Here is an 18,493-nt window from a genome sequence, read left to right as displayed (position 1 = left end):
CCAAGGGAGTCAATCAGGAATGGACAATCCATCTGTTTATACAGAAGAGACATAATGGTCCATAAGACTAGGGGAAAGGGAAGTAGAATAGGTAGTTATAGATGGGGAGGGGGGGCTGGAATGGGAGCATCAAGCAAGGAATGGAAGGGAAGAGAGGGATGATAAGAACTATTGGGAGAGAAGCTAAAATTAAGGACCATTTGAGGGGTCATATGGAAGCATAATATAGTAGAAGCTTCTTAAAATATGTGCATCTATGAAGGTGATCTAAATGAAATTGTTAAACAATGGGGAGACAAAGCTCCAACTGGAAATTTCTTCTAAACAAATGGAGTTCCCAGTACTGGGAATCGGCTACATCTAATTGAGTTGTTGGCCAAAGGGGTCTTAGAGGAACCCCTAAACAACTCAAGTTGTTGCCAGGGCTGTAGGTTGTTCTCCACAAACTGATAGCATGGCCCTATTGCTGAAGACAACACCTACACAATTCACTGAACATGAGGAAGTCAAGCTGATGCCTAACTAGAGCCTCCACCCTTATAAACTAGTGTTCTTGATACTGGAAACGACTCTGCAGGGTACCAAAGGAGGAAAGTAAACATCAATCCAGCTACAAACCCTGCAATCTACAATGGTGACCTACGTGAAACACAGGCTAGTGCAATGTGTTAACAAGCTTGTGGGAGTAACCAACCAATATCTGATTTAACTTAAGGCCCGCTCCACAGATAGAACCTGTACCTAACACTACTTGGGTAAGTAAGGACCTGAGACTAGATAGCCCAGGGACCTAGGCAAAACCCAATTTCTCTTGTTCTACTAAAGGAACACAGCAATAAAATGACTCCTAATGACATTCTGTTATACTCATAGACCAGTGTCTTGCTCAGGCATCATCAGAGAAGCTTCCTCCTGCAGCAAATGGGAACCAATACAGAGACCCACAGTCAGATAATATACAGAGAGTAGAGAGTAAGAGACCACAGAACACTCAGTCCTAAATAGGCTGTCTCCATCAAATCTCTTCCCACAGGGTTCAGGAAACCCTAAGGAAGAAGAGAACGAAAGAGTGTAAGAGCTAGAGGAGATGGAGGGCACTAAGGAAATAAGGCCTTCTAAATACAACACCACACATATGAACTCCTCCCAGAGTCTGAGGCAGCATGCAAAAGGTCTGCATACCAGATAGGGTCCTAGAGCTGAAAGAAGAATAGGACACGTACCCCCATCCCTGACCCAGAAGCTATCTCAGGTTCATAATCACTTGCAAACAAAAATTTAGTTTTCTCTAAGGGCATCTCACTTGGGAAACAAACTACTCTTAAGGGTAGGCTGCATTCCCAGCAGTAGATGGCCACAGAAAACAATCTCAAAGACAACTTTGGAGAGTCCTTATCTAATACTGTCATGTCAGGGCTTTTTTCTTTTCTTTCTTTTTTTCCCTACATATATGTTATGGCTTCCAGATTTATGTTTTTATGGGATTCCTGAGTGTAAGAACAAGTGGGTCACTACATCTATATCTGTTTCTCATGCCTTTTCTTGGGCTCTTTTTCTTTCGTTTGTTTTGTCCTATTGTGATTTGGTTCTTTGTTTTGTCTTATAATTTTCTTATTTTATTTTAGTATTATCTCTTAGATGTCAATTTGCTTTCTAGTGAGAGACAGAAAGGGGGTGGATCTGGATGGGAGGGGAGGTGGGGAGGAACTGGGTGGAGTAGAGGGAGGGGAAACTGCAATCAGAATATATTGTATAAAAAAATCTATTTTCAATCAAAATAAAATAAAAACAGCTTATACTTCTCTTCTGAAATTTCCAAAATTGATGGTTATTTCATTCAATATTCTCAGCATAGTTGTATTAAAACTATCAATGGGATTCAACTTAGTTATTGTAAAGGAATAACATGAATTTCCATACATTTTAAATTATTCATTCTATCTGTTGATTTCCATAATATTGTCTCATATCATTTTGTTCCTGGTTATTTTTGTTGAAGTTGAACCTTTCCCTGTGAAATTTTTGTATATTTTGAGGGACGTGGATGTGATCTTTTTCCAGCAGATGCGCTTGCTCCTGGCATGTCACTATGAGACCCAACAGTCTCTTCCCAGCCTTCTCTCTGCTATAGACGCTGAGACAATTTGAGAGAAAGGTCAGCCCTCGTGTTCTGGAAATATGTGTGCTCCAAGGTTTTACTAGAAACTGTTGTGGCTGTGGGCATGATGTGGGCTCCTCTTTCTATTTGGGACATAAAAAAACTAATCTGTTCTCACTGCTCGATGAGCCTGGCAGAAATGGGCTGCACTCTTTCTTCTCTCAAGTATTTCTTCTGGAATTGGATAATGCCTGGAGAAAAGAAAACATCATTCTAAATTTTAAGTTCATTTCTTCTTTTTCCCCTGGTGAACCTTGACTAATTCTTACTGCCTTTGTACCTCCTCTGATGTATTTTGTTTATTGGTTTACTGAGTTTGTTCTTTGACAATTTCATTCATGTATAAAGTGCATTCTGATATTAAGGGTTTTTTTTAATGCTTTCCACAGATTTTCTAAATGTTCTCATTTGAAATAGTGGTGTGCATAACGTGTTCCACCATCACTGGAACAAGATGTCTTGGGGTGGAACTTTTAGCAAATGTATAAAGGAAATTACATTAAGTGTTACCTGTAACATAACCTAAAGTGGCTAAGCACTTTCATATCTCAGGGAAACCAAATAATTCTATGTGTGAGAGGGATCTGTCTGCTTCAGTGTCATGAAAAGATTGATTAGGGTGTAGAAATAGACCTCAATGGTAAGAAGTAAATTTAAACAAATTGATTTTCAGCCATCACTTCTCAAAATAATGATAGTTTAATTCCCTAATTAATTCCCTTATCTGTTTCCCCTCTGGTTTATTAATATCAACTAACATTTCCAAAGCAATATTTAAACAATGTGATAATATTGGATAATATTGGACCCTGCTGTCATCTTAGTCCTAAAGAGGATGCTTCTGTAGTTCTTCCTCTAAGTATGTGTTGAATATGACGAGAAGATATCTCATCATTCAATGAAGGAAAGAGTTGGGGATGGGAACGTAAAGACTAATGTTCCTTCCGATACAAACTCCCTCACGTTTTGCTTTCTTTAGTCCAGCTATTCAATATTAACTTTGGTCAAAGAATGCCACATGGGAAATTCCAGAAATAAAATAATCCTATTTTCCCAGACATGGTGGCACATGCCTTTAATTTTTCTTTCATTATTACCATCATCATCATTTGTGTTTATATGCTACATACAAATATGTGTGCACTTATGTGTGTGGATCCACACAGTTTGAGTGCATGTGTAGAGGACAAAGGTCAACACTGGATGGCTTTTTCTACTATCCATCAATTTATTGTTTAAGGCAAGATCTCTCACTGAAACTGGAGCTCAGTGACTTCCTAGAGTGTCTAATCAATCAACAAGTCCTTGAGACTCTCCCATCTCTGCCTCCTAGCACTGAGATTCCATGTTTGCATTCATGTGCCCTGCTTTTTACATGGCTGTTGGGGGTCTGAACCAGGGTACTTACACTTATATAGCAACCATTTACCTCAATAAACCATCTCTCCAACACCTCCAGTACCCAGGATTTGGGAGTAAATGATCACCTCAGAATAAGGCCAGTCTGAGCTCCACAGTGAGTGGATATTAAAAGTCCAATTTTAAATTGAACATGATTCTGAGTAATATAATCATCCTTTCTCCAGTATCTAGACATTGAAAGCTGACCGGCCCAGGGGCCGTTCAGCAACTGTCTTGGTCTGTGTTCACCATTGTGGGAGAACAGTGCTTGAGATCAGTGTCTCTCACGTTAGTTAATAACCTCAGTGCACAAAGGTAACAAAACTGTCAATTCAGGTTTGCCAAAGAGCAGCCAGACATTGCTTCCACTAAGCGTAAATGTAGCAATCCTATGTTTTGTTATGGAATTTTAAAAAAGTCATGTGCTGAGGCTGTCAAGATCTGCAGCAAGAACACGGTTTCATTTTATGAAATTTTTAAGAAAAAAAAAGAAGCACGATTTGTGTCATACTTCAAACTACCCAAGTTACGTCCCTAATGACTCATAAGTGCTTAGTCACTCATTTCACTACATGTCATCAACTAGACATCACATCATCTCACATTAGAGATGAAAAAGAGTGGCTGATGTAGTATCATTGGAGGATATTTTGAGACTACATTCACACAACTTTTATCGGAGTATTATAACTTTTATTTTCACATGTTGTTACTAATATCTTACTGTACATAGTTTACATTTTAGTATATAGTAACTAGGTTAATGTACAGTGAGGTATTAGTAACAATATGTAAAAATAAAGATATGTGAATTATATATGAAAAACTTAAATATAGACATCAGTACTGACAAAATTTGTGATATCTTCTTAGATTTTACCTTGCAAGGGTGAGAAAGAAATGCTCTATGCATTCTCTGTGAGAAAACTATTGAACAAAGATGCAGGAGTGAGTTTTACATGAATTCAAGTCAAATATGTTATTTAAATGGCATTTTCCAGTGATAATTGATACTTCATCCACAGTCTTCAAGTTGATTATAGTCACTAGTCCTGCTTTTCTTAAAGCTTTATATTATTTTGAAAAATATTTTTAATTGACAAGTAGCAAGTGCACATATTTATAGATACAATGTTTCAATAAGAAAATTTAAGTTGACATACAAAGCGACGGGTTTCATTATGGCAGCTTTGTTATTTCATTATCTGGCTATGGGCATACAACCCACTATACTTTAGTCTAATTCATGCCTTGTCTCTTGCTAATACTTTTCCTTCTCTGAAGTACCCCCATTTTGCCCATCTTCCATATCATATTGTCTTCCTTGGCTCTTCCTTTTGGTAGAAGATTTTCCCACTTTCTGGGCAGTGTATGTCTTTAAAACTAAAATACCTGTCCTACCACATTGGGGATGCTCCAAGATTCTGCCCTCTGTTGGACACAGGAGGATTCCACACGGCTTCATATCCTGAGAGGTGAACAATGATGGGAGGAGATGGAAGAACAGTCACAGAAAAGTAGTGAGAAAATTACTCCTGTACTGTGTTAGCATGGGTGGCTGTGTCTGTTATGGCTGCTTCATGTCACCCCAGATTCATTTGTAAGATGAAATCCTAAAGCTTTGCCAGATGAAGTCCTACCATTGAGTACTCCATCTTTAAGAGGCAATTGAGTTAAAATGGATAATTTAAGATACACCTTAATCTAATGTGTCTGATGACCCTGTAAAAGGACATAAGGGCACTGACAAAGAGTAAGTGGCTTCTGAAGCCTGAAGATAGACTCTTTCAAAAGAAATCAGTTCTGGCATGGCTTGATCGCAGACTTGCGGGCTCTCAGCTGTGATTAAGCCAGCGGGTTTATGGTATTTTTGTCCTAACAACAATAGGAACCTAATGTAGTGTTGCAAAAGGCAAAGGAAGAAAGATCACTTGATAAGAGGATTTCACACCCAAAATGAGATAAAAAACTCAATGCACTGAGAGACATATGTTCAAAAACATTGACACTGGTGACATATAGAGGCCATGTATTGGTTTGTCACATAGTATAATAGCTACCTGTATGACAGTTTAATGGTTTATCTTTACCATGGCTTTTTCTCCTAAGTTTTAAAAATGTTATATTTCCCTAATTGTCAAAGAGCCATTTCTGACATTTAGATCCATCACTGCTTCATAACTTTGTCCCTTGAGATACTTTTTGAATTTAGCATTAAAGCTTATTCTGAAAACAAAGTTGTGGTTGATGAATGTCCCTTTAAAATCTCCCCACTTAAAATAAGCCTTATGGCTTTCCTAAACCAAGGATAAAACAAAGCATATATAAAAGGATTCAGGGCTGAGTTATAATAGGCACCCCAGCAACAAATTTCATAGATGTAGGCAGGAGTGATGAAACCCATATAAGAATCAATCAGTGTATCCATTGTGTATGGCAACCATGAGATCACAAATGCCACCACAGTGATCCCCAAGGTTTTTGCAGCCTTCCTCTTTCTCTTGGCCACTCTGGGTTTGTAATTCTCTGAGGATGACTCTGCTTTGTTGCTACCTATGGTAGTTTCAATTTTTACAGCTTGTTGTTTAGCTACCAAAAAAATTTTACTGTAGAGAATGATTATAACAAGGGTAGGTGTGAAGAATAAAAGAAAACTCATCAGAACCCAGTCTTGATTGACAACAACTTGGCAGCCCCCTACACAGTTGAGAGCACCCACTAAGCTTTCCATCCCCTTGGCACTGATGCCTGTGTAGAACACGGCACTGCTGTACACCAAGGGCAGAGTCCAGGAGATGCTGATGCAAATTCCTGACACAGACACTGTGAACTTGGTGGGATAGACCAGAGGGTCATTGACAGTGATGCACCTGTCGATGGAGATGAAGCACAGGTGGAGGACAGAAGAGTAACAAAATGCCACATCACAGCAGCTGTGAAGACTACAAAATTTGTCTCCAAAGTACCAGCAGCTCTCTATGGACCTGACCATGCTGAAGGGCATCACAGAGATACCCACCAAAAAGTCAGCACTGGCCAGAGAGGCGATGAGGAAATTGGCTGGAGAGTGCAGCTGCTTGAAATGGAGAACTGAAATCACCACCAGGGGGTTCCCACACACTGCCATCACAGCCCCAAAGCCAAAGACCATGTACAGGATGACCCTGACCCCTGGCGAGTAGGGAGTTTTAATACAGGATCCATTCATGTTCTCATAACAGAGCTGTAGGGCTGGTTCGGAAAAGTTGCTGGTCATGAGTCTGCTTTACAGTGCTTGAGGGATTTCTGTCCTGGTAGAAGACAACAGTAATTTTGAGATCTAAAAATTAAAGAAATGGAATGCCATATCTGAAGAACTGATTTTAAATATTGCCCAGGATCATAACCCCTTTTACTATTTTCATTATAGAGAAATGAGGAAATTTAAAAACTCAGAAAATCAATTTCCCCATCTTCAGCCACAGAATTTTTCCTATAACTATGTTAAACTCCACTGATAAACCCAGACAAACAACACTAATTTTCACCTGTCCAGAAAACAATTACCTGTGTAATTGAGTATAGATTTCTTTCTTGCAAAAGAAGATGGCTTGTAATATAATTTCATATTCAAAAAGTCACCTTTAATAGTATTCCAAGCCCTAAGATGTTTGGAGAAGCCAGCCAATCCACTTCATCTTTGGTGAACTTCATTCACATGAGGAATCCCTACAGTGCAAGGTGTAAATCTTGAAAATACACTCACTGTTGTTAATTATAATTAGTAAGTTCTACAAGTTACGTTTCTCTGAACACTGTTAATTTGTGAGAATACTGCTGATAGTCACAACCAAGCATTTATCTGACTGCCCTGAAATGGCATAGTTCAGTATTTGGCAATGATATTATCCATTTAATATTCTTAGGCTGAGACATAGTTCTTATCTGATGAAGCAATTATCAGTTCAGGTGTTTCAAAGACTTCCCTTCACCCTGCCTCTAGAACAGTAGATTCAACCCTTTGAAAGACAAATATAGTCTACTATTCATGGCAAAGATACTAGAAATGTTTTGGAATTAATTTATAGCAACACACATAAATTGTGTGGCATGAATAGATAATTCAGTTGCTCATTCACCAAAGTCTCATTGGTCATGCTTTCTTACACATGCTCTACCATTCACCTGGGCTGAAACACATAGTCTCTAACTCCTTGATCAATGACATTTCCACATTATTCTGAGTGGGAATTCACAGCATCTTTTAGAGTAGGACTGTCATGTGGGGACTTTCACAACTGGATGGAGACAATTAAAACCACCAGGCACCAAATGCATGCTTTTAGTGGCATGGGAATAAAGTTAAAACAATAACTGAATAATTTTTTCATTTCAAATAATAAATCATACAAAAACTCAAAGCACATGATAAAATGTAATTCTAAAACAGAACCAATAAAGACGGAAATAGGAAATGGGTATCTTACTGAAGATCATGTGTATCCATTTTATTGATGATACGTGGGAGGAATGAGCAAATGGTACCTTGAATGCTGAAAGCCTTAGTCAGGTAAAGGTTTCCTGTAAATTTATAGACAGTCCCTATAAGGATTCAGGCTTTTATACTTCATTAGCCAAAGATATTCCACTTAAAGGAAAAGTCAAATGGCTGCATCTTGTATCTGTATACATCAAGAGAAGCATAGTGACTGGTACATCTCTTCATGATCTCAAGTGACATGTCTCACACTTAGGAATATCATTCTGGCCAGTTCTATCTGGAGCTGAGAGCAGGAGAATGTCCTGTGTTTGGATGGGACTGTGGTAAAACATCAGAGTAGTTGGTGACCTTGTGGTGCTGGTTGGAGGTATCAATTGTAGAGAAGTTGTGCAGATGATGTGCACTGGGATAAACAGGGAGCCCTTGGTAGCTCAAAGCAAGGCCATGCTGCTGTGGGATGTTAATGTATGTCCTGTGGGAGCCCTTCTTGGGTTCCTTGTGGCGTTACCCAGCAGGTCCGTATAGAGGATGATTAGGACCATGGGCCTGAGTGCAGGTGTTTGAGATGGTCTGCACTTGGCTGTGCTGGGGGATGGTCTGTATGTCAAGTTGTTCTGATTGGTTAATAAATAAAACCTGATCGGCTGTGGCTAGGCAGGAAGAATAGGCGGGACTAACAGAGAGGAGAAATAAAAGGACAGGAAGGCAGAAGGACTGGCTGCAGCTGCCGCCATGACCAGAGACACTGCAGCCGCCGCCATGACCAGAGACGCTGCAGCCGCCGCCATGACCAGCAGCATGTGAAGACGCTGGTGGGCCACGAGCCACGTGGCAAGATATAGATTTCTGGAAATGGGTTACTTGGAGATATAAGAAAAGTTAGCAAGAATGGGTGACTTAAAGATATAAGAAAAGTTAGCAAGAATGGGTTACTTAAAGATATAAGAAAAGTTAGCAAGAAGCCTGCCACGGCCATACAGTTTGTAAGCAATATAAGTCTCTGTGTTTACTTGATTGGGTCTGAGCGGCTGTGGGACTGGCGGGTGACAGGGATTTGTCCTGACTGTGGGCAAGGCGGAAAAACTCAAACTACACCATGCTAAAGGTAGTGGTGGGCTACAACACCATTTTGAAAGACAGTTCTTTGTATCTATTGAACTGAAATGGTGATAGAGCCTTTGACCCGTGACATCAAGTGATCTCATGGTGTCTGACACTGTCCACTGTAAGCTATGTCTTAGTGGATCATTCTGTGGAGATGAACCATCTGAGGTCAGGCATAGGCAGGCTGATGGGCCCATAGGAGCTTCATGAGGTCAGAGTTCCTGTTACTAACCTCCACTGTTCCACCTCTACCTCCTACTTCAGAGAACTTGAGTAAAAGCTCAAGGTGGGTTTGTCAAGAGCTTCTTCGTTCTGTTGGTGTGCACCAAAATGAACAGTTTTGTTTTAAACTTGCTCAGCATGGTCTTAGGTGAACCCAGAGAAGGCCATTCTTCGTATTAGATAAAGTATTGGTTTTGATCAATTGATGTCAACACCAGGACTTGTCCCTTTACCTAGTGAAACCTTCCCTTGCTAGAACTTCACTCAGGATTTTATTTACTGTCTAAACTAACTCTGAATGTTTTCTAAAATTTCTCTTGCTCTTGCATTCACTACCATCTCAGAAGGAAATCCCTCTGGAAATTGTGGGTTTTAAAAAATATATATTTTATATGAACAATTCTTAGCAAATAATTATTGTTTAGAAGTTCATATTGATGAGAGGAAAGGACACAAATATGTTCACAGCAGCCTGGAATGTGGGGGTCCCTTAAGAGAAAGAACAAAAACAGGAGGAGAAATGAGTCAGCTCAGGGGGTTTCAAGTGGGTTTTGCTGTTTTTACAAATTTACTCCATCATGAGTCCCTCCAGAGAGCCTACACATTTACGATTTTTTTTAAATATGGTGCTCAGTGCTTACTTAGTACTGTCTTACAAAATGATGCAATGTTGCCCTCTGGCATTAGTATCATATATATATATATATATATATATATATATATATATATATATATGTATATATATGTATGGAATAAAATATCTAAATCAGTTCCTATGCAATTCCTGAGATGATAGTCCCTGTCTTGTACTTCTGGAAATGTTAGAGTGTTCTTTTTAATTCTATCTATCTATCTACCCCTGACCTCTTCACAATGGGAGCATTGACTTTGAAAACAGATATGGCTGTAACTTTAGAATTTAGTGCGTAAAATATACTATAGCTTCAGGATTTAGTATGTAAAATCTCTCCAAAATATGTTTCTTAATTAATGCTTTTAAAGCAATATTAACAATAAAAAAGCAAAATACTAATTCTGAAAACCCACATAATAGGAATGGACTGCAAGCTATTCATATAAGTATCATGTTATTTTGTAATTACATTGTCTTTATTCTGTACATTTGGATTCCTGATCTCTCTATAGACGTTTGAATTCAATAATTCTTTATGCAAGACTTGTTTTTCGACTTATTTTATTGGGCATGCATTAAAAGTCTCTTGAATAAAACATCTTAATGATTTTTTTCTTAGAGAGAACATTTATAAGATATGAAACACAGATTATGGTGTGGTGGTTTATGACCTCTTTGGTTTCAGAATCTGTATGTCCATTTTGCTTTGCAGTCAGTACTTCATGGAGAACACTTTTTTTTTTTTTTTTTTTTTTTTGCGCATTTTACAGGTGATAACTCTTCCACACAAATGGCAAGAACTCTAACCCAAGTGAAGCCAGTGAATGATGTGGACAAATCGAGCATTTCAAACACAGGCAGCCTGGCCTGAAGAGCTCTCTCTGGGCCTTTGCCTTGTGCACAGCCTTTTCAGACAAAAGAAAGTAAATGCTGTCAGAAACAAACCTGCCATGTGCAGTTTCCTAAGATATTGGCTTGTATGTTCTTAGTTCGTGTAAGTAGAGAGAAACTAATGCTGGGCTTTCCTCAACTACTAATCATCAGACATTTTACAAAACCAAAGAAAGATGAAAAGTGACATAAATTTTTAATTTTCATAAATTTTTAAATTTCATCAGTAGGCAGGTGAAAATTTAAAAACTGATAACTCCTTTGTTTTAAAATATTTCTAGAGGTTTAAAAATTGCAAAGCAATATTCAAAACATTCAAATAGTATAGACAAGATTTTACTAGCAAGCAAAGGGTGCAGCAATTTAGTATTTTCTGTAGACATCCAATGTTTTGATTTGTAAAGGACAGAAATGTATCTACCCAAAGTGGAAAGTGTCTTCACCCTATTGCCTAAGTATTACAAGTAGTCTTTACAGCACAGCAAAAGACATCTGGAGATGTGGCTCAGCAGGAAGAGTCCCTGTTGCTCTGCCAGAGAACCTGATTTGCATTCCTAACACACACATCAGGCAGTTCACAACCTCCAGAGGACCCAAAGACTTTTTTTGACCTCCACAGGCACCTACACACAGAGGATACATTAATACAGTAGGCAGACACATACACACACAGACACACAGACATACAATTATATATATATATATATTTATATGGTAATCAGAGGCAGAAGAAACAGGAAAACTTGGGAAGAAGGAACAATGCAACAGTTCTAGACTAGGATCAGATCTAGAAGGTTAATGTACGAAACAAGTATTATCTTTTGTTATACTTCATTGGAGACTTTATTAAATAAGCAGACATTAGGCATTCTTTTAACAATAATAAGAGAGATGATAGATACATTTATTGATATCATGTTAGCATTGTGGTATATTAACCTCAAAAATACATTTACTTTTTAATTTAAACAAATTCTAAAGATAAAGTATTATTAATGGACTAAATTTTCAGAGTATCTAGGGGCATGTATGTTGTCTTTAATGCTTATTTAAAAAATAATGTTGAAATTAGTATTTCTAGTATTGTTCTGTTCTTGATTTTTTTTTTTAAATACAAATGTTGTGAGAAATGTAATTCTTTAAGGTTGACCTTCAATGTGTAGGAGTAAAACTGAGTCAAGGGCATTAGAGGGAAATAAAAACAAATATGGCATATCAACAGCCTGTAAAAAATAAAGAGGTCATGAAACCCAGCCAGTTAAGCTTTTATTATGGCTTCCTGAACAAGTGTAAAACTCCATTATAGCAATGTTCAGTCACATTGGTAGTTCTTAGAGGTCTAGGTGGATGATGGTAAGCTGTCATTCCTTCCTTCCTGCATTCATTCTTGGCTGTGCTGGGAAGGAAATCCATGGCCACACACATGCTAGGCAAGCACTCTGTTACTGTTCCACACCCCCAGTCCACTACTGCTGTGTCTATATTTTGTTACTGATGAACTATTGATGGCATTACCACTAAATGATTGGAAAAAAGTTACTGTAATTTTGATCAGCACGGAGGGAAATTGTCCTTTTGCTGATATTTTCTATACTATGTCTGAGCACTTCTTTTAAATATGATTTTTTAAAAATACACAGAGCTTTACACAATTTAGTTGTCATTTTCAGTGTCAACCTGAGAAAACACATGTGAATTCAAGTAACACTTTAAAACAGATTTACATTTGATCAATACAATTAAACTTGTATTTTCATAATAATCTTTATATGTGAGAGGCGTATTATTTTCATAGCTACACCGTGGTTTAAGTGGACAAATTATCCTTTGTAATAGTCTGGAATCTCTTTTTACTGGATAAAGCCAGTAATTCAGGCCCTATAGCTCACCAAGGTTGAAAGACCAAGTTGAGGCACATGTCCCAGATATAGTGAGTATCAGAGAGTGAGCTTACTTCCCTATTCCATGGGTCTGGCTCTGAACACAGCCATGGTTCTGCAGGGTCTTGATCTGCAGCTGGCTAAGAGGTTTGTGGTTGATTTCTAACCGTCAGTGTGTCATTGGCAAGAGGATGGAGTCATGCTAACAGGCTGGTTGGTCTTGAGGAAACAGACACAGATTGTTTTACCAGAAGGCTTCCTTTATGGAAGGACATAGAGTGCAGAAATAAGCAAGACAGATGATTGGGAGTACATTCCCCACTTAGAGATGTCGGGATAAATTTGAAAGCATCACTCATTAGGATTTATTACTTTTGTAGTCTGTTCCTCTAAGAATATGCTCTATGAAGTAATAATAATAAAAAAAGAGCTAAAACCAAACAGTAAAGGATGTACTTTTCAATTGTGTCAGGTGGTTTTCTTTATTACTTACAAATGTAAGTACATAGCTTACATTTGCAGTGGAAAGAAAGAACAGGCATTGGTCTAAAGACATCTTGATGCAGCATCCAAGGGACACAAGCTTTGAGTTGCTTCTGAAGAAGTTAGGAGCTTAACAGTGATCCCTTGAAAGGTGGTCAGCAGAACCATGGCTGTGGTTGCTTTCTGAACCACAACCAGGTGCCCTGCTGGGGACAGTTCATGTTCTTGCCATCGTCTTTCTGCTAAACACTCTCAGCTCAACTTAAAAATCTATCAGCTTAGCTTTTCTGTGAAGTGCTTCCAAACTAGTTCATCTATAAGGAATACAGCAGGTATTCCTGTGGAATGTTTATGGAACTGTTCGCTTAGAACCCTTTGACTCTGTGACACATGCTTATTTCAAAATTGTTTGTGTAATCAGCTAACTAAATGAAGATTTAAGGCCATCGTTCAAGGACATGAGAAGTGGGATTTCCTTATCATTAGTTGTTTTCAGGTTCTCACTGTACCTTGAAACATACAACATATATTTTAATCGAAATGAATTTGATTCATGTTGATTGAGAAAAGTATAACTGACTAGAAAGTGGAAGCTGATCCTGGAGTAAATGTCTGCTTGAGACTTTGTTGTGTTAAAACAGCCCTTGGTTCACCCTGTTTTTATGTGTTTCAGCACCAAATGTGCTTTCTTTGCCTCAAAGGATGACCTCCAAGGTCAAAACACACTCATTTGAATTAACGTTTAAAAAAACAAAATTCACATTTTACTTCAAATTCTAAACAAGTAGAGAAGAGGCAGGCAGATCTCTTTGAGTCCAAGGCCAGCCTGGTCTACATAGCAAATCCCCTGCCAGCCTAGGCTACATAGTGAGATCATGTAACAAAAACAAAAACAAAACTAGACAAACAACTGCCCCCAAAACAAATAGACAGACCATCTGTTTATTCATACACAAATCCTTCAATAATAAAATATGTTCTCTAAAAGTCATATTGTGTGGCACACACACACAAAAAAAAACCATTAAAGAACATACAACACTGGAAGGAATTAACAGATCTGATCACATGTCACTCAGTCCTAAAATGCACAGACACACTAAGAAAAAAAAAATTCTTCAGAGCAACCCTTGAATGTCGGACCTCCAATTTGGTGAATGATTCTGGGGCCTCCCTAGATTGGAGTGTTTCTTTTACCTCTGACCTTCAACCCAAGCCAACTTTCAAATCTCTGTAATGACCTTTTTAACCTACATCTACCTCTTCCGAGAATAAATTAGTTGTGCATGAATCACCCCTGAAGACTTTGCCACTGACGATAAATTTTATTGCCTTCCGAAACCAAGGATAAAAAAAGGCATATATCAAGGGGTTCATGGCTGAATTGTAATAGACACACCACACTAAGATCTCATAGACGTACGGGGGTGTTATGAAGTTCATGTAGGCATCAATCACAGCATCGATAATATACGGCAGCCAAGACACCAGGAAGGCTGCCATGGCGATCCCCAAGGTTTTGGCAGCCTTCCTCTCTCTTTTAGCTACTCTTTCTTTGTAGCTCTCTGAGGAGGCCTGCGCTTGATTGGCTGTACTCTCTATCTTCCTAGCCTGGTGCTTTGCCACCAAAAATATCCTACCGTATAGAAACACCATGACAACAGTGGGCAGGAAGAATAAAAGGAAACAAAGTAAAACCCAATTTCGGTTCAGCGGAGCCTGGCAGCCTCCCACGCAGGTCAGAGCAACCACCAGTTCCTCGATCCCTTCTTCATTGGCTCCCGTGTAAAAGATAGAAAAGCTGTACGTGACAGAAAAGAACCAAGAGAGAGCGATGCATATCCCAGAAACCGACACCGTGAACTTGGTTGGGTAACTCAGCGGGTCTGTCACAGCGATGTACCTGTCAATGGATATACAGCACAGATGAAAAAGAGACGCGAAGCAGAAGGAGGTGTCGAAGCAAGTGTGGAACTTGCAGTAACTCTCCCCAAAGTACCAGCAGCTCTCCACAGACCGCACGGTGCTGAAGGGCATCACGGTCACCCCCACCAAGAAGTCAGCACAGGCCAGGGATGCCACCAGAAAGTTCGTAGGTGTGTGTAACTGTTTAAAGTGGAGGATGGCTATAATGACCAGCAAGTTCCCAAACACTGCCAGCACGGCTCCCAAACCAAGGACCACGTAGAGGATGGCTCGGGGACCCGGGGAGTAGGCACTTTTGATGCAGGATCCGTTCACATTCTCGTAGCAGAGCTCTAAAGATTCCGAAGGGGAGAAGCTGCTTGCCATTGCCTTCAGCCTTGATAGTTTTAAACTTCCCAGACTTCCGTTCTAGCAACCTAGATCAGAAGCAGAGTGACAACGTCAAAGGTTTTTGTAAAGAATAAACAAACAAACAACAACAACAACAACAAAAACCTTCTAGGTACAATGAAGGTAATCTTTATATTCAATCTTTCCATGTGCTGTCAATAACGATTTTAGACTTTCCAAAGTACTCCAAAATTAGAACATGATCCAGAAAGCCACTCTAAAAGTCAAATGTATTACTAAATAAATTACCAGCTATTTATTTTATATTATTATTTATTATTTTATATTATTATTACTATAATACTATTAATATAGAATTTATTAATCATTTAAAAAGCCATTTTGTGTGTGTGTGTGTGTGAGTGTCATCTTACCTTTTCAAAATCTTATCTGTGACCCCCTGGATTGAGAAAACAGCTCGGCCACCAACGGTTGAGTTTTATTAACTGCTTAGCTGTCTCCCCAGGGTCACCACCTCAGCAGCCATCAGCAACTCCACTTTGCTTTTTGTTTTTCCTTTTCAAAATGGAAAAACTAAATTACGTATCCTTCGAATCATAATTTCAAAATCCCCATAGTATAGAGTGTGAAGGCTGGGAGAGCTCACTCACAGTTGCATTACGCACACTTAAAGAATGTACTTCTCCTGTGACTTATGTTTTCATTTTTTCTTTTTCTTTTTTACCTTGATGGTTTGAGCATCTGGAAGTAACCTGGAAACCTATTACCAAACAGTTAATGGGATAATCAGTACGAAAGTATTTCCCAGGCAAATAGCTTGTTTGAGTTGTCTAAAATCACCAAGAATTTATTAAAATAAGCCCGAACTCCCCTAGCACCTCATGTTTCAATCAGGAAATAGGAAATTTAGGTCTAAACCCACCACAAAGGAGTGTTAGTAGCTGAGGTGGGCTGGAGTGTGTTTGTGCATTCACTGTGTCCTGTAAGTGTATATACATGCTGCCATCCAAGGCACAAATAGTTTCTGTGGGTGTTTGAATTAGTTCTTAGAGTGGGCATATCGTCTAAAGAGGGTTTTCAAAGCGTACCTGACAAGCAACTGCTTAGTTTCTGCTTTGTGAATAAGAGAAGACTCACATTTGAATATTAATCTCTAAGCTAGAGAAGAGGCTGCTCTCATGACCATTTCTTCCATGACATGCATCTACTGGAAATTTAGGATTATATACAGATGTGTGCATTGTTGGCTTTTACTATTTTTAAGTAATGGGTTTCCATGTTCACAAGTTTTAAATGATGTATGTGCTATTTCAAGCTTCACAAATTCATTTTCTTGACTTTGAATTCCTATTTTTTTGTTTTTTTTTCTTTTAAAAATTCTTCTTTCATATATTACATCACAACCACAGTTTCCCCTCTCTCTCCTACCCCCATTCCTAACTCCACCTCCCTTCTCCCTCAGATCCATCACCAGTCTGTCTCCCCTCAGAAAAGAGCAGGCATCCCAGGGACATCAACCAAACATGGCCTAATATGCTGCAATAGCACATACCATCCTATCAAGACTGGACGAGGTGACCCTGTAGTAGAAAAAGGGTCCCACAAGCAGGCAAAAGAGTCAGAAACAGCCCTGCTCCCACTGTTAGGAATCTCACAAGAACACCAAGCTACACAGCCATAACATATATGCAGAGGACCTAAGTCAGACCCCTTCAGACTCCCTGAACTCTGTGAGCCTCCACAAGTCCCAGTTGGTTGATTTTGTGGGCTATGTTCTCTTGGTATCGCTGTCCTCTCTGGTTCCTCTGATCCTTCCTCCCCCTCCTCCACAGGGTTCTCTGAGCTCTGCCTGTTTCACTGTGGGACTCTGCATCTGCTCCCATCAGTTGCTGGATGAAGTCTCTCTGGTCTCTTTGTTGAGGATTCTGATAGGCTCTGATCCCAAAGCACTCTACAGGCAAAACACAATGTAGTTTGAAGGTTTTGTGCCTGGGTTGGTGCCCTGATCCCTCCACTTGAGGCCTTGCCTGGTTATAGAAGATGGCCTGTTGAGTCTCTATGTCCCCCGTTAGTAGGAGTCTTTGATAGGGTAACTCTAGTAGATTCTTTGGTTTTTCCATTGCAAAAATGGATAAGATCAAAAACACAAGTGGCAGCTCATGTGGCTGAGGATGTGGAGCAAGGGAACACTCTTCCACTGCCGATGGGAATGTAAACGTGTACAGCCACTTTGGAAATCAATATGGCAGTTTCTCAGAAAATTGGAAATATATCTACCTCTGGACTCAACTGTACCACACCCAAAGGATACCCAAAGGCATATACCCAAAGGATACCCCATCCTATCACAAAGACACTTGGTCAGCTTTGTTCATAGCCCTTTTACTTATAATAGCCAGAAGCTAGAAACAACCTAGATGTCCCTCAACTGAAGAATGGATAAAGAAATTGTGGTACATTTACACGATGGAGTATTACTCAGCTATTAAAAACAATGGCATCATGAAATTTGCAGGCAAATGGATGGAACTTTAAAAAACCATCCCGAGTAAGATAACCCAGTCCTAGAAAGACAAGCATGGTATGTACTCACTTATAAGTGGATGTTAGCTGTGCAGTAAAGGACAAACATGCTATAATCGACAAATCCAGAGAGGCTAAGTAACAAGGAGGCATTAAGGGTGTGTGTGTGGGGGAGGTGGCACGAGGATTTCCTCGGGAAGGGGTAATAGAATAGATTTTGTGGGTGGACTAGGGGCAGGTGGGGTTGGGAAAAGGAGGGACTAAGTGGGGGAAGGGATGGAGAAGATACTGGGAGAAACAACTGGAATTGGGGGGCATCTCAGGGGCGAGGTGATGGTCTGTTTACATTTGAGCTCTCCTTGGTTTTGGGTCTCAGAATTAACTACTCTTTTTTGTGCAGTGTCCCTGGTCAGTCGTGGGCTTCCCCAGATGGTAAATCT

The 18,493-nt window shown here is 39.4% G+C and overlaps 2 protein-coding genes across 2 annotated transcripts; both read right to left on the bottom strand.

Moving 5' to 3' along the window:
• Positions 1–5,780: 5,780 nt before the first annotated feature.
• Positions 5,781–6,970, bottom strand: LOC114698599 (trace amine-associated receptor 8c-like). Its single transcript, XM_028877338.1, has 2 exons — positions 6,955–6,970; positions 5,781–6,832 (listed from the first exon to the last, which is right to left on the bottom strand). The coding sequence occupies exon 2, from the start codon at positions 6,813–6,815 to the stop codon at positions 5,781–5,783; it is 1,035 nt and encodes a 344-aa protein (XP_028733171.1). The 5' UTR covers positions 6,816–6,832; positions 6,955–6,970.
• A 7,528-nt stretch (positions 6,971–14,498) lies between these two features.
• Positions 14,499–15,545, bottom strand: Taar9 (trace amine associated receptor 9). Its single transcript, XM_028877337.1, has one exon. The coding sequence runs from the start codon at positions 15,543–15,545 to the stop codon at positions 14,499–14,501; it is 1,047 nt and encodes a 348-aa protein (XP_028733170.1).
• Positions 15,546–18,493: the final 2,948 nt, after the last annotated feature.

This window comes from Peromyscus leucopus, chromosome 8a (genome assembly GCF_004664715.2).
Source record: "Peromyscus leucopus breed LL Stock chromosome 8a, UCI_PerLeu_2.1, whole genome shotgun sequence".
NCBI lineage: Eukaryota > Metazoa > Chordata > Mammalia > Rodentia > Cricetidae > Peromyscus > Peromyscus leucopus.
The sequence above is the reverse complement of the archived record's forward strand: the minus strand, read 5'-3'. Positions and strand labels throughout refer to the sequence as shown.